At 42.0% G+C, this 14256-nt stretch overlaps 1 protein-coding gene and 1 long non-coding RNA gene across 2 annotated transcripts in view; one reads left to right on the top strand and one right to left on the bottom strand.

Moving 5' to 3' along the window:
- The window catches only part of PGBD5 (piggyBac transposable element derived 5), a 73234-nt gene that overhangs the window by 33442 nt on the left and 25536 nt on the right, over positions 1 to 14256 (bottom strand). The window contains exons 2-3 of the mRNA XM_027669918.1: positions 8673 to 9100; positions 530 to 664 (exon numbers count right to left, since the gene is read on the bottom strand). Of these exons, the coding sequence (XP_027525719.1) occupies positions 530 to 664; positions 8673 to 9100 (563 nt within the window). The remainder of the gene's footprint in view (positions 1 to 529; positions 665 to 8672; positions 9101 to 14256) is intronic.
- LOC113960392 lies at positions 4940 to 8070 on the top strand. The gene is made up of 3 exons (XR_003532025.1): positions 4940 to 5203; positions 6458 to 6644; positions 8015 to 8070. It is a non-coding gene; the product is annotated as an uncharacterized LOC113960392 (long non-coding RNA).

The raw sequence follows: 14256 nt of genomic DNA, 5'->3' as shown, positions 1-14256 counted from the left end.
CTCCAGCTCACATTTCACCTCGAAGTCACATCAAATTTTATTTCTTTGATCGAGAAGTAGATGTGTGAAAAGATACGTAATAGGAACCCCCATTAATATGTTTCTCAAAGAAAAATTGATTTAGTTCACTGGACATCACTAGTTATTGCAGATGCAGTGTTATACTTAGAGAGAGGGAAGCTGACTCATTAAAAATGACAGAAGTCTCAGTACCTAGTCATTTAGATAAATTTAGAATGTACAAACACACAGACCTTTTAACTGCATTTCAATTTAATTAGCTTAGGGCTGGCAGCCAGATGGACAGTACTAGAGACAGACACTCAGTTAAATCATACAGCAAACAGAGCATCAGGAACATGTCATCACTGTCCATTGGATCTACTATCTGCAGGAGTCAGAGACTGGCTGCATTCAGACTGTAGCCCCCGGCAACATAATGAAGAGAAGTGACTGTTATCTTTGGTCCTGCAATACATTTAAGGGCCTGCTGGAACTGAATCAAGACATTTGAAGAGGTGAAACCCACCTGGCAGATGAAACCAGTGGATGAGCACTGCCGAACCCAGAGACTGAATTTCCTCTTTTTCCTCTTGCGCAGCTCCCTCTCTGTGCAGGTAGCAATGAAAACAGGATCCTCATCAATGAGGGGCTCATGTAGTACCTGCAGTTGACAAGAAAAGAGATGGGGAAAAAACAGAAGAATACACAACTGCAGAAAAAAAAAGGTGCTTTAACTTCTTTCAAGGAAATACAACCCTTGCACTGTGCTTGTGCACATCACCCTATATAAAGAAGCAAACCCACTTTTGTTCCATGCTACCACCCAACGAAAACCAAAGCCTAGCCAAGCACACTCCATTGTGGATAGCTGCTCTACATGTGGTTTGCAAACACTGCAAGGCATGGCTCTCACTTCTTACTATCAGCTACAGTTCAACATCCCTCCAAAACGATGCAAGGGATGGGGCAAGGAGAAAGGATTGTTAACAGCATCCAAGTTTCATCATAAGCTTCATCTTGTTTGGCAGAATGTCTTCCATCCAAACATCCCCTAAAATATATTGTAAAGTACATTCCTTGGTTACAGTAAAGGAAAATACACATCAAAGAGAGGGAAAAGTTAAGGGAGAAAAAGATATTTTCTGCTGCCACTTAAAGAGGTGGTGCTCTCCTGGTGGCGGTAGCTTCAGGGAAGTCTCTCTTCCCTCAGGAGCTGAAAAATTTGACAAAAGGAGACAAAGATAAAGCACCAGAGGCAGGAATAGAAAAAGACAAGGCAGACTGGAGCAAGTAGCAATCTGCATTCTGCATCCAGATAATATAAGTGGTTCCCCGATCCTTCTAACAGTTTTGTTACACTTCATTAATTCAATAGCTAAACTGTTAGGTTTTACACTGTGGAACTCACCTATAGAAAATTACTAGTACCTCCTTGCAGCTGTTCATAACATACACATCCCTCACTGCACGGCATGCGAGTTGTCTAGCAAGTCACTTTTGAAAAGGCAAAGGTTTGCAAACTGTTGAAAGATCTCAGCTGATGAATGCTGACCAAATTCAGACATCTACATCTAAATCAGAGCAAGTAACTCCAGGCTTCCCTCCTAATACATGAGGGGAAAGCAGTCCCAGCAGGCCATAGTTCATACCCTTGTAAAGGGGTGTAAATTAAGTCAGATGGATTATATATACCCACCCACCCACCCCCACACACACATATATATGTATATATGGGTATATATAAAGGAGCTCGTTCTTTTCCAGTGACCATCCCTCCAGGAGACAGGCTCAGAGGCTCTCAGCCCCAGACCAATCCTTTCCATGCCTGCATGTGCGCTGCTTTTGTGCGCATCTGTGCACAGTGATGGAAATGAGAACAAAGCTGCATTAAACCTGTGAAATGCTTTCAGGAGAGATGTGAAGGGTAAGTAGTTAAGCACCAGTGATGAGCAGCTGCTGGCCTCCTGAATACAAGATGTTTGTTGAACATCATTGTCAACCCAAAATAGGCACCCATGCCCTCCCCACGAATTGATGGCTGCACACTGTCATTTATACGCACTGCACTTCTTAACGACTCATAAAACATTCACAGGACCATCTGAAAGCACTCTTGTGAAATGTTCAAATTATACACCAAAACGCAGATGTGAAAAAGGAGAGCTGCAGACAAAGCTATTTGTTTTCATAGCTGCAGCTGCCCCGCTTCCCCACTGGAGCCAAATCTTCTTCTCTCAAGGTTCACACATAACACGGCCCTTCCCTTCTAAAGGCCACCTGGGGCATTTCCCACTTCCACCTCAGAGGATTCTGACGGCATTTTGCAAATATTAAACATGCCCTCATCAGCATTTTTGCCTTTCTGCCTCTCTGGTGCAGAGAGAGGGAGCACATCCCTTAGGATGGGGTTAGATACATAGTTAAGAATTTCTCACTTCTGGAAATGCCTTCTACCTGCCAGATCCCACTGAGTGGTGTTCCACTAATCTCCCCTGCTGTAGGATGGAGAGCAGCATAAAGAAAAGGCTGTGTAAGTATCACTTTAGGACATCTTTTACCCTCTGTCTAGCTTCTCTCCCTCAACTGCACCACAGCATCAGCTCTCTTCACAGCAGCTCTACTGCATCCTGCTTACCCTTCACACTCTTTCTGCCTTCTATGACACAGTAAGGCCTGTCAGCCTCAAATTTAGAAAGCAAATCTGAATTTTTAAAACCTCTCCCCATCTTCTTCTTCTCCCTACCCATGCTCAGTCTTGCCTTCCTCTAGGACCCAGAGCTTCCCCTCCTTTGTTTCCCTGTACTGAACATTTAAGTTATTTCTCTATAAGAAGACTAATGCTCCACCAAAGTCCCTTCTGAATGGCTGTGAAGAGGGAACAAAAATGTAAACAGAGTAGGGCAAGATTTGCTGTTGCTGCAAAGAAGGAATGTGGACAGGCAAGGAAAATGAAATGAAAACCCTGAAGGCTTGCTCTTCCTGCTTCCGTTAGAGAGGGTGGGGAGACAAGTGTTTGTCACCCCTCCATACGCAGCCACTCCTTCAACAGTTGTAAAGAACTTTGCAAGCAGAGTGCTCTATGGGCTGTGCCTGCTGGTGGAACAGCTGATCCCCATCTTGTTTTCAAAGGGAGCAATTTTTTTCCTTCTGGCACTGACATAGTTTTATTATGACAAAAGTTAGCCCTGTTGCCACTGGCCAGTACTATTAGTTTGTTCAGTCTCCTGCATTCTCAGTCTCCTTGCTCCTCCTGTAATCTCAAATCCATGTATTTGCCAAATCTCCATGCAAAGTGATATTCGCTCCTTCCCTATTCCCCTTTCTTGCTGAAATATACACTTTTACAGGAGTGAGCTTACTGCCTCCATGGCATATTCTTTCCTGCTTCTCATCTTGATAAAAATCTACATTCAGGCTTAATTGACTCCTACACATATTCCTGGCCGCCTCTTCACCATCTTTGACTCACTCCCCAAGCCCTCCCCTCTTCCTGACTTCCTTTGATGCCAGAAAATCTTGTGGATTTCTTCATACAAATCATCCCCGTTTTCTTCTCTCAAATTCCCAGTTCTGTTTAGGTCTGAGAAGCTCCTCATCCAGTTGCTTTGCTTCCCCACAGCTATCACACTGGGTTTCTCATTTTTTCCGTCTGCTTTATGGTCATCCTCATCACTGCTAGATTTACTTGCTAAACTTTCACTCTTTGTTTTCCCCTTAATATGTACATACACTCCAAGGGACAGAGAGGCAAGACTCCAAGATGGGACTCCAGCAATTGCTCCACCTCGCAACATCTTTCATTCACAGAACAAAACAGAGAGCCCATTGTCAGGAGTGCCTTTCTTCTCCATTTTAGATAATTTCCAACTCTCTTGCTATGCCAAAGTTCCACCCATCTTGCCCTCACCACAGCCCAAACAGGCTTGTAGACAAAGCCCCAGGACCACTAAGTCTTGTACTTGGAATTCCTGCACTCCTTTTACTTAGATAATGAACCAACACGTCCTTGAGACAGCTCATCTTCTCCTTAGCTCCATGGCCATCCACAGCACAGGCTGTCTCTTCAGTCCGTCTCCTGGAGAAACTCCCTCAGCTTGCCTTGTCTCTGGCTTTTGGTGGGTACCATCCAGCTGCAAACAGTCCTCTGGGTAACTGCACCTGTATGCACAGAGACAGTCACTGCTTCTGCAGTAGTAGCTTGCGCTTCTACTTCTTTGCTCCAAAGCTCCTCCTGTCTAAACTAAATTCTCTTGCTGGTATCTGACATCTCTGCTTGTACATCTAGCTATCAGTTCTGATTTCATTATGCTACATTTGAGAGCATCTCTCTCCCTTAAGAAGCCCCTTACTATCTCCTTTTTTGGTCATTGCTAACATCCCTCTCTTCCTGCTGCAGATCTCACTGGCCAGTGAATCTGAATGTCACTCTTTACCTCCTACTCCTTGCAAAGTCTTCTCAGCCAGGTAATGCCTATATTTTCCATTCTTTCTGAGTAAGAGCTCTAAAATGTTACTCATTTTAGAGTAACAACTCACTCACCCAGCCAACTTCACATCCAAGCCCACAACCACCCTGCAACAGTTTTAGTGCTGCCCTAGAGACTGCTGCTGGAAAGCCATTTTCCTATGCCATCACTCTGACCACATCATTTTTCTTTAATTCCCTCTGATAGTTCTCCTCCAGTATATCACAAAGATTCTTTCTCTTCTCACTTTCAAAGTCTTGATTGACCTATCCACATTTTATGGATCCTCTTTGCCCTCATTCAAAGTTTAACTCCCACCTCCAATGGAGTCATGATTACATGCTCCTTTGCCCATTTGTTCAGTCTTCAATCAATGCTTTTAAGAAACAAAAACTCAGTTTTTACAGCACTCCATTACCATTAGGTAATTTAAAAATAGCAATAAATTTTCATCATTTTCTTTTGCCAAACTGTGCCTAAAATCTGGCTTCACCAAAGGATCAACTGGTCAGGAGCTACAGAACATCAGAAATTTACCTTCCTGTTCAATATTCTTATTGCTCCTCAGTCTGTCTTTCCGTTGCTCCACATCTTGTGCCTGGCCAGTGTTCTCTGAATATTTATGTATCTGTGTCATACTCACAAAAGCCCTAAGACAGAACGGTCCTGGTTTGGAACCAGCACCCTCAACTCCTACAGAATCATTTTGAAAACAGAAAATCTGAAATACAGAGGTAAGACATGAGCAGGATCTTATAATTTGGAAATGCTCAATGCCAAATGAACTTTTATTTGTGAGGACACAAAAGCAAGTTGATCAGCCTGTTTTTCCCCCTCTATGTTTTCAAAGAAGCTGTCATCCAATCTGTGAGCTTGTTTGGAAGAAATATGTTGAAATTGCTGTACCCTATGATACCACCAAGAGTGAAACACAAACAGGCTGCCTAGTAATAAGCCAAAGTTTAGCACCATGCCCTTGGAGCAAGAGATTCAGTTCACCTCTCTTTCACTCCAGCTAGAGACAGGAACTTAAGCCAACGTTTCCAGCTGACATTTCACTGGGCAGATGCAAAACTCTTTAGTTCCAAGATGCCAAAGAGAAGGTACTTTGGAGGGATAGGGAAGGAGAGAGTACCTGGAGCTGTGCTCCTGATCCCTCCCACACCAGTCAGAGGTAGCCAAAGACAGAAATCCTGTCTAGTCACATCCTGGTGTCAAGCATATAAATACTCAGCAGGCACAGAAGGATATTTGAGCAGCGATGTTATTTTCCCTGAACTCCTCTGGTTTCTGGAATTCAGTGTATATTCTTGGCAGGCAAGTACCCTTGAATTTGGTGCAGTATACCTCCTGAGCGCAGGCAAGGCATCTTCCCTGCCTTCAGGCTTGCAGACAGCAGCAGCACAGCTACCAAGCTAAGCAGCAAAGAAACAACACTGATTACACGAACAGACTCAAAACTCCACCTCTTGTTGCTCAGGTAGAGGCAGCACTTATTCATACAGATGTTGAGGAAGGATAAGATGAAGAGAATATTCCTGTCATTTTTTTATCCAATCTAGGTCAGAACACCATTTTTTTACTTCAGAAACTGAAGCTAGCACTGGTGATATACAATTATAATGTTCTGGGCTTTCAATTCTTTCATAAGCTGGAGCGTAATTATTTTCTTTTGTTTGCTCAGTATATTTAGCAAAATAATTACAATTCACTAGATTGTTTTCTTTGTTTTGGTATATTGGCATAGTTCTCTCTCTCCCTGTTTCTTTTCATAGCAACAGTGGTGTTATTTTTACAGGCACATTTTGGGGAGGGGGCGAGGGCTCACAGATGAGAAAAAAACTTCGTAAGCATTTTCTGATAGAAATTCCACTTGAAGAATCTTTTCTAGCTCTCCAAAAAGAAAAGATCAAATCTATAGAAGAAACAACTGTGAAGGCAGATGTTGGACTGCCTCTGAATGCAGATTGTCTCTGCTCTGTCCATAGGGGTGAGTTAAACATGGTATCTTCCTAACTTCTGTGAGTCCACACTGCCAGAGGAAGAAGGTCAGTAACAAGTCTACCTACAAGCCCAAACAGCCCTGCTGCATTCAACAGCAAGGAACACAAGTCATTCAGCTGCTTGATGTTGCTTACAAGATGGTAGCATAAAGCTTGAACACAAGCCACCCAGGTACCAAAAGTTTCATGTTTAAGATACAGGTGTACTTTAAGCAACAATTCCATTTTGAACTTGGGATTTCGGGTATCTCTGATTACAGAAAGCTGGGCTTTCAGAGGCAGCACATCCAAAAGCCCATCTAAATGGCTCTTTCCCCTCATCTTTTCCATTTGTTTCTGTGCAACTGGGTTATTATTTTTAATTATTTTTATTATTTCTCACTGGACCTGACATTCTGGGTTTTGTGTTTACTGCAGTCTGCTAATCTGCACTCAAGACAGTTTGCAGGGAGAGGTCTTTCCTGCTGTTCTAAGCAGATGGGGTCCTCATCTCTTGAGATAGGTAGTGTGCAGCCCTGATAGATGGCACCCAGGAGGATGTTACACAGAAGGCTCCTTTCAGGAGGACGCCTGGAACATCCCCCAGTAGGCTACTGGAGGTACACTGGGGTATTTTTAACAACAGATTCAAAACCTTATTCTTTCTCACAGGGTTATTTTTGATGCTGTATTTTAGTGCTTTTTGTTCCACTCAATACCACTGAAACATGCTGCACAGAATTCACTGACGTAAACACTGACACGGGAGCAGAGAAGTGGAAGGGGAAGTAAGAGAACTGGCTGTCTCTAGTTCTTCCCCCATATTTTTTAAGCAGCATCTCCTTACGAAGCTCAGGACAAACATACATTTTGCTTGTGGAGATTTAGATACTTTGCCACTGCAAACAGGATGCTGTGATTTTGTCAATTCAGTTCTCAAACCTTGCTCAGGACGGGGAATGGGAGAAAGGATATACATGCAAATCAAATTTATCCTTTAATGGATTTTCACTCACAGCATGTCCCACAGCACACCATTATAAGCATTTACATTAGACACAGTGATCACATTTCTGAAGCCTTTATCTTCTGCCCACTAAAGTCAGCAGCCATAAAGATTAGATTTCATACCTTAATGAGAGCTCAATCCCAATAATACCGTGTCTCTCACTGTCTGTTTTGTCTTAATAGAAACATACCTTGTTGGCATGGCTTAGTGAGAACATCCGCTCCTCCCCTCTCTACCTTAACAGCTTTTTAGGCAGCTGTGTTCTCATGAGTTATACAGGTTTGATTTTTATTGTCTATAAAATAAGCTGTAATCACTCCCCCATTTATTTTAGGCACACTTTAATGGATGTGATGCATCTATGGCTTCATTAAGTTTGTGCAGTGGGCAAAAATGTGATGGTTCAGAAAGGAAATAGGAAGAAAAAGAGGACCATGGGCACAATACCCTTCCCAAATGTCTAAGTGAAATATTTATATTCTGAAAACAGAGAGTTGATTGAGAAGTTATTTCAAGCAGTAATATATTTCACGCTTATTCCATTTTCTTTTCAGACTTCTGAACATGATCAGTAGCAACAGCTCCAAAAGCAGATCACTTATACTGGAACAAAGTTTAAATAGTGTATGATGAATATTAAGAAAAGGTTTTCACCACTCCCTCCACTTATCTTCCCTTGCTCAGTTGTGAGGAGGTGGCTCTGCTACTGGAACATACAGCAAGCACCTTCTGCTAAGGTCAGGGACAGTCATTCCTTGCAAACTCAGCTCCTCCATCCAATCCTCAGCCTGTAGCAGGAGCAGCTACCAGCTTTCCTTCCAGTTCAGCTGCATCAGCTCTGCCCTTTCCACTCTCCCTCACAGGCAAAGCCTGCACTCTCCCATCCTCAGGATAGCAAAACGTAGCAGTGCCAGCCTCATTGAGAAGTCTCCAGGCATGTTTAGGCCACAAAGCAAACAGCTCCAGCTCATAGAGCACTATTCCCACTGAAACATGCTTAGTGCATGCACTGCAGCGCTGCAGTCAGACACTGATGAGCACTCACATAGGACAGTGCTGCTTTCTCTCTTGCTTCATGGTAGCACCACAGCATGGCTTCACATTGTGAAGCCCCAGCTCTTCTTCAGGCAGTGGTGCTCTGCACTATCCATCATAGTGAGACAACCAAGAGCGCAGGGATTGGATGTTCCCTGCCAACAGGTTAACTCTTACCTGGGCTTGTGAAGGTCTAAAAGCAGAGTCAAAGCCATTCTGCAGAGAGTCCAGAAAAGGCTGGATTTTGTAGAGGCCATGTGTTGTCTGGCTCGAGCGGAAGGCCACAATGTGGAAGTATTTCAGGATCTTCTCAAACCGTGATTGCGTCATGATAAGTGCAATGCTCTTGTTGCTGTAGAAGCCGCTGCTCCAGATACTGAGAACAGATTCACAGTGGTGGATGCTGGTTGATATCATGTAGCCTAAGAAGGCCTTCATTTCTGTCAAGGTGACGTCAATCCAGGCATCATCACTACCAAACCTCTCCTGGTACTTCTTGGCATACATGTTGGTTTGGACCACCATATTCTTTAGTACATTGTCAGGGACAAAGAGCTGAAAGAAGTCCATGGCACTGGCAGTCAGGGGCATTTTTCGTGTTGGACCTAGGATAAAAGCAAGAAGGGAAGATAGGCACACTCCTGATGACCACAAGGCATGTCTAACACCAGAAATTTAAAGCATGATTAACTTCCCTAGAGCGAAAAAACAAGGCCAAAGTGATGGCCAAAGTGTCTGTCTGACAGACTTCACCAGGAAACTTCCCCCCATATTCTGTGTCTTCCTCTTATATGATACAACACAGTCTGAAAAGTTTCTTCCTCTGCTCTTCACACTTATTAGTTTGTAGCAAGCAGGCCTTCTGGGCAGTATGCATTTAATTTCTCCACTTATACACTACCTGCACCTTTTATCCTCAGCAGCTTTTTTCGGATAGTCTTTTATATGTCCATACCATTGTCGAAGCAGTGCCTTCCTCAAAATGTCCCAGAAGGACAGTGCCTGAGTCCTCCAGAGAGAGTGCTGCCCTCATCCCATATGACATGATTCCTAGGCACTAGAACCTGATCCTACCTTTTCTCTTGCAGCTCTAATCCCTGCCCATTTCATTTTCATTAATTCTGTGACTCTCAAATCTGCCTCTGCTCCACACAGAGTAACACAGGTCATGTCTATGTGTTTCTGAGTTCTGTGTCTCTGCCACCAACCTGGAACCTTATCCTGCACTCTGATACTCCCAAGAGAGTACGTTACCAGAACAAGTCACAGCTACCATGTGGCTAGTGTTTCTGTCCCACGTCACAGGGAATATTTTTAGCAGTACAATGCATATATACTGTGGTCCTCTTCCTCCCATAATGTAATAAGCCTTGCAGTCCCACGCTATCATTACTCGAGCCTTTCACTGATCTTGCACATTCTCTGCCAGTTTCAACTATTCCATAAGAGGAGGGGTAAAAAAAAAAAAAGGGGGGGGAAGGTTCTAAGGATTGGCAGCACTGTATCAGTGTAACGAGGTTAGCCAGTCAGACACCAGATTACATCAAGCCAAATTAGGAACATTGAGCCTGCAATACCAGGGACACAGACACCAGTCCTTACAAGCCTCTCTCCTCTAATCCCTTCCATAAATTAATTAAGCTCCATTTTAAAAGCGGTAGTGTATGCTTCCACCTCGTGGCAGTGTCTTAGTCACCAGGTAAGGGCAGGGGACATTCTCTATTCTCCTAGAGAAGCAGTGAAAACCAATACACCTGAGAAGAGCAGCATGGACAAACCCAATGGACAGGGGAGTACTTAAGAGTAGTTTCACCTCCCTGTGAAAAAGACAGTGACAAGCGCATAATCCCAAACCAAGAGTTGGACAAATAAATACCGCACCTTAGTTCAGCAGTCTTCAGCCTTGGGACTGTCTGAAAAACACCTTCCTGATCAAAAGCAGGAGGCACACAGCTTCTCACTTGAAGTTCTGCCTAACAAGAGCGAGTCTTCCTTGCACTATGTGGCTGCTTGGATCTCAGCATCAGCTCTCCCCCTGGATCAGAGCATGGGATTTGCCATTCTACAGTCTGGTTCTCCAAAGATCCACTACCATGTCAATCAGGTCTCATTCTCCAGTACCCCTGTGTCTCAGCTCACATTCTTAGTTACAGCAACAACTATAGCTTGCAGAAATTTTCCATGAAACTACACAAATACTGTGGTTGGACTTGTCTTAAGCCTTAATTGTTTGAGGGAACTCTGGTGAACTCAAGCTATTAGAAGGATGGAAAGATAGCATCAAGACATTGAAACAGTAAACCTTCAGATTGCAAAGAATGCCAAAAAAACCAAACAAAAGTGGATTTTTTTTTTACAAGCTGTAAAAAATGGTGAAAAAATATCTATTTAAAGATTACTTTCCAATTTTAATCAGTGAGATTGAGAAAATGGAAGTGAAACACTTCAGCTGAAAGCACATTCCTCTACATAGTAAGACCAGAGTAAAGAGCCCCACACAAACCATGTTTCAGTAAGGACAGAGAAGAAAATTTCAGTTTAAATGATAGAAGGTTTTCATTAACAAGTGAAAACTATGAGGCTAGAGTAGATATACTAACTTAACCTCAACTGCTAGTGCAATAATAAGGTCTCTTAACAAAAAGTTCTCTTATTCTGATAAGGAGATTTATATTCCGCTAGCACCCACTTGAGTATTATAGCTGACATAAAATCCTCTACAAATGATTCTGTATGAACAACTTATAGCACCTCACTTCCTTCTTCCCCACAACTTAATCAGGCTTTTATATTCTACAGTAGTAAAGGCTTTCTGATAACAACACAAAGCACAGAGTGTATTCCCACTTATGGAATCTTGAGTAGCTATTGAATTCAACTCCAGTGCTCAGGCAACTTTCCAGGTAGAGTGCAGAGATAGTTTTTAAATTCCTGCCTTCAGAAGCAGAAGCTGGGAGTGGGGGTAACATTTTAAATCTTGTCTACAGCAAACAGAAATTCATAAAGCATTAAGTCTTATGAAGTGAAATATGCTGGTCTTGAGACACGTTGATATGGACAATAGGTACATGCTGGACTCCATCTTTAGGGAGACAAAAGCAGTCAGAAGCACAAAAAAAGCAGTTTGGTGTAGTTAAATTTTCAGTAGCTGCACAAGTTTGTCTTGATAAGTGAGTATGGAAAACTGCCAAGTATACTGGATAGGACTATCCTTTCTTACCCAGCAGTCCTGCTCCAGCCACACAGAACCTGCTACCTTCTCTCCTTCCTGAAATAAATATGCAGGCTTGGTGTCTCACTGGTCATGCAGAACCCACACAGCTCTAAAAAAGCAAGCTGAATCACTTTCTGACTCAAACGTCAATCTAATTGTTGATTAAATAAAATTACGAAAGTCCCTGCATAATCTCATTGTCTTAAAAAACAGCCTTTATTGGCAATGTGAGTACAACTGATTCATAATCTACTGATATGCAATATAACAAGAATGACACCGAATTTCAGTAGGAAAAGAACTGAATTTTAACATGAATTGGGTTATGCATAGTTAATGACCAGCCTAAAATAAATTATTTAAATATGACTTTCTATCTAAGTACACAAATATATCCCATACAGAGAGCCAACTGTCTGCACAAGAAACTTAAATAGCAAATTTGCACTTTTTAAGGATTTTTACATCGACTTAAATGACATCCAGAAAATACTGACATGAAAAGTGTTCCATACATGCACTGTTTACTTTTCAAAGCTTTACTCAGTCAAATGAAAGAGTGGCTTTGCCTAGTTGTCTATTTTCAGAATAATTATACAATTACGAATGTACATAAAATTCAGATTTTTCTCTCTCCTCTGCCATAAAGGGTGTGCATGGAGAATATATTTACTTACATAGGGTTTTTTGCTCTAAAAGCCAATCAGGGCTTTCAATACAAGTTATAGAGTCAGAGTGAAAAAGCACTCTTGGAGTGTCCAAACATGCAGCTAGACCCAGTATTCTGTGCACACTCAGGACAGGGTCAGAGCTCCACTGAGTAACCTCTGACTGGGTAGCACACACGGCAGCACTACCACTTTGGGTTTGCCTTATGTGACCTTGTAGAACATGGAAAATAAAAAACAACTTCTGCTACGATACAACATACAAACTCAAGCTCTTCTTCCTTCTCATCCTGTCTGCCAGCAAAAAGTCGCATGTGCAATCTGCAGCAACCAGCTTGCAAGTCATTACTGCTACTGTGACTAGTTGGTTCCATCTTCTATTTTGCACTCGAAATGTCTCCTACAGGGCCACAGCTATTTCAAATTGTAAGAATAGACTCAAAATAAATGAAAAAAACTAAACAGGAAAAGCTATTTTTGTTTCCATATTGGAGATATGGCTGTGAAGCAGAGGCTGGCACCTCACCCTTCAGCTGTGTGCATTGCAGAGCCCATTTTGGTTCAACTCAGCTCAGGGCAAACTGCAGCATCCTTGCTGGGTCCGATGCCCAGCAAGAGAGCAGGCTGCATGCTCAACCTCTCATCAAACAAAGACATTGAGGAAAACCAGAAAGATTTAAGAAAAAGTTCAGATGAAACTTCCGTATGAGGATCCTTCAGGCAGCCCCTCCATGTCCTTCTACAATCTCTGCTTTCTCTCTTGAGTGGGTCCCCACCAGTCACATTCTTCCCCCCACTTCAATCCCACCAGTGTTTCTAGTCTTCCTCATGGAGCAACATGTTACAAAAAAATAAGAACTCCAAGTGAATTAACTGTCTTTTTCTTACTTAGCTGGTTTGCAGAACTAAGTAATTTGAGTGCATTTTTAAGAAGTTCATGTATCCTTTTTCACTTTTTCTGTTCTGATTACCAACCTGTAATTTAGTAGCTCAGAGTTCACAGACTCAGAATAAAGGATGGATAAAAGATGGAAACCTATCAATGCTTACAACATAGTATATAATTCTTAAGGAGGTCAAGAGCATTGTCATTTTGGGCAAGATAAATCAGATTGGTAAGAAGACAACACAGTGAAAGAAAATTCTCCTTTTGCTCTGTTGTGCAAAAAACTCTGTTCTTACTCAAAATGTAATGGAGGTTCATGATAAAATATCCCATTATGTTGATAGGCCCAGGTATTACCTTACAAATGATAATCCAAATTGCATGGCTTGGAAACAAACCTTGTGCAGGGCTGATTTTGAAATTAATGTAACTTCATTTGCAACTTGGCAGACCCCAATACTCCCAAATCAGGCACGGGAGTGGGTAGAAGCATCAGTTTGAGAATCTAAAAGTAATTTTATTGCCTTCTTTGAGGAAAAATCTAAAAATTTTAAGTCACTCATGAGGATAGCACATTTAAGTATATTAAACACAGATACCTACCTAAGAAAAATTGATGCAGAAACTGTTATTTTTTGGCCATAGCGAAGTACTTTCTCCTCCAACATATGGCACAGCTTTCAAAGACCAAGGCTTGAAAAGACAATTAATTTCTCCTTCCTAAGTCCAGATAATTAGAGACTGTTTCATATTCCCGAGAAGTTACCTTTGCAAAAGTACAATAGGATTTTTGGGTCTTATTTAGAGAACATTAAAAAGTGCTGACAGAAGACTTCTGTCAGAAAATACACGTTCATCAAAAAAATCATGATGCCTTCATGGAAAGTGTTGATTGATGAAATATGACAGAGTTAAAACAACTTATCATCTTTTTCAATGTGTAGAGAGGAATACAAAGAGCTAAAAAAATAGCAACAAAATCAAAAATTACGT

This window comes from Corapipo altera, unplaced genomic scaffold, assembly GCF_003945725.1.
Source record: "Corapipo altera isolate COAL_440 unplaced genomic scaffold, ASM394572v1 2b, whole genome shotgun sequence".
Lineage (NCBI taxonomy): Eukaryota > Metazoa > Chordata > Aves > Passeriformes > Pipridae > Corapipo > Corapipo altera.
Note: the sequence above shows the minus strand (reverse complement) of the source record. Positions and strands in the feature narration are given on the sequence as shown.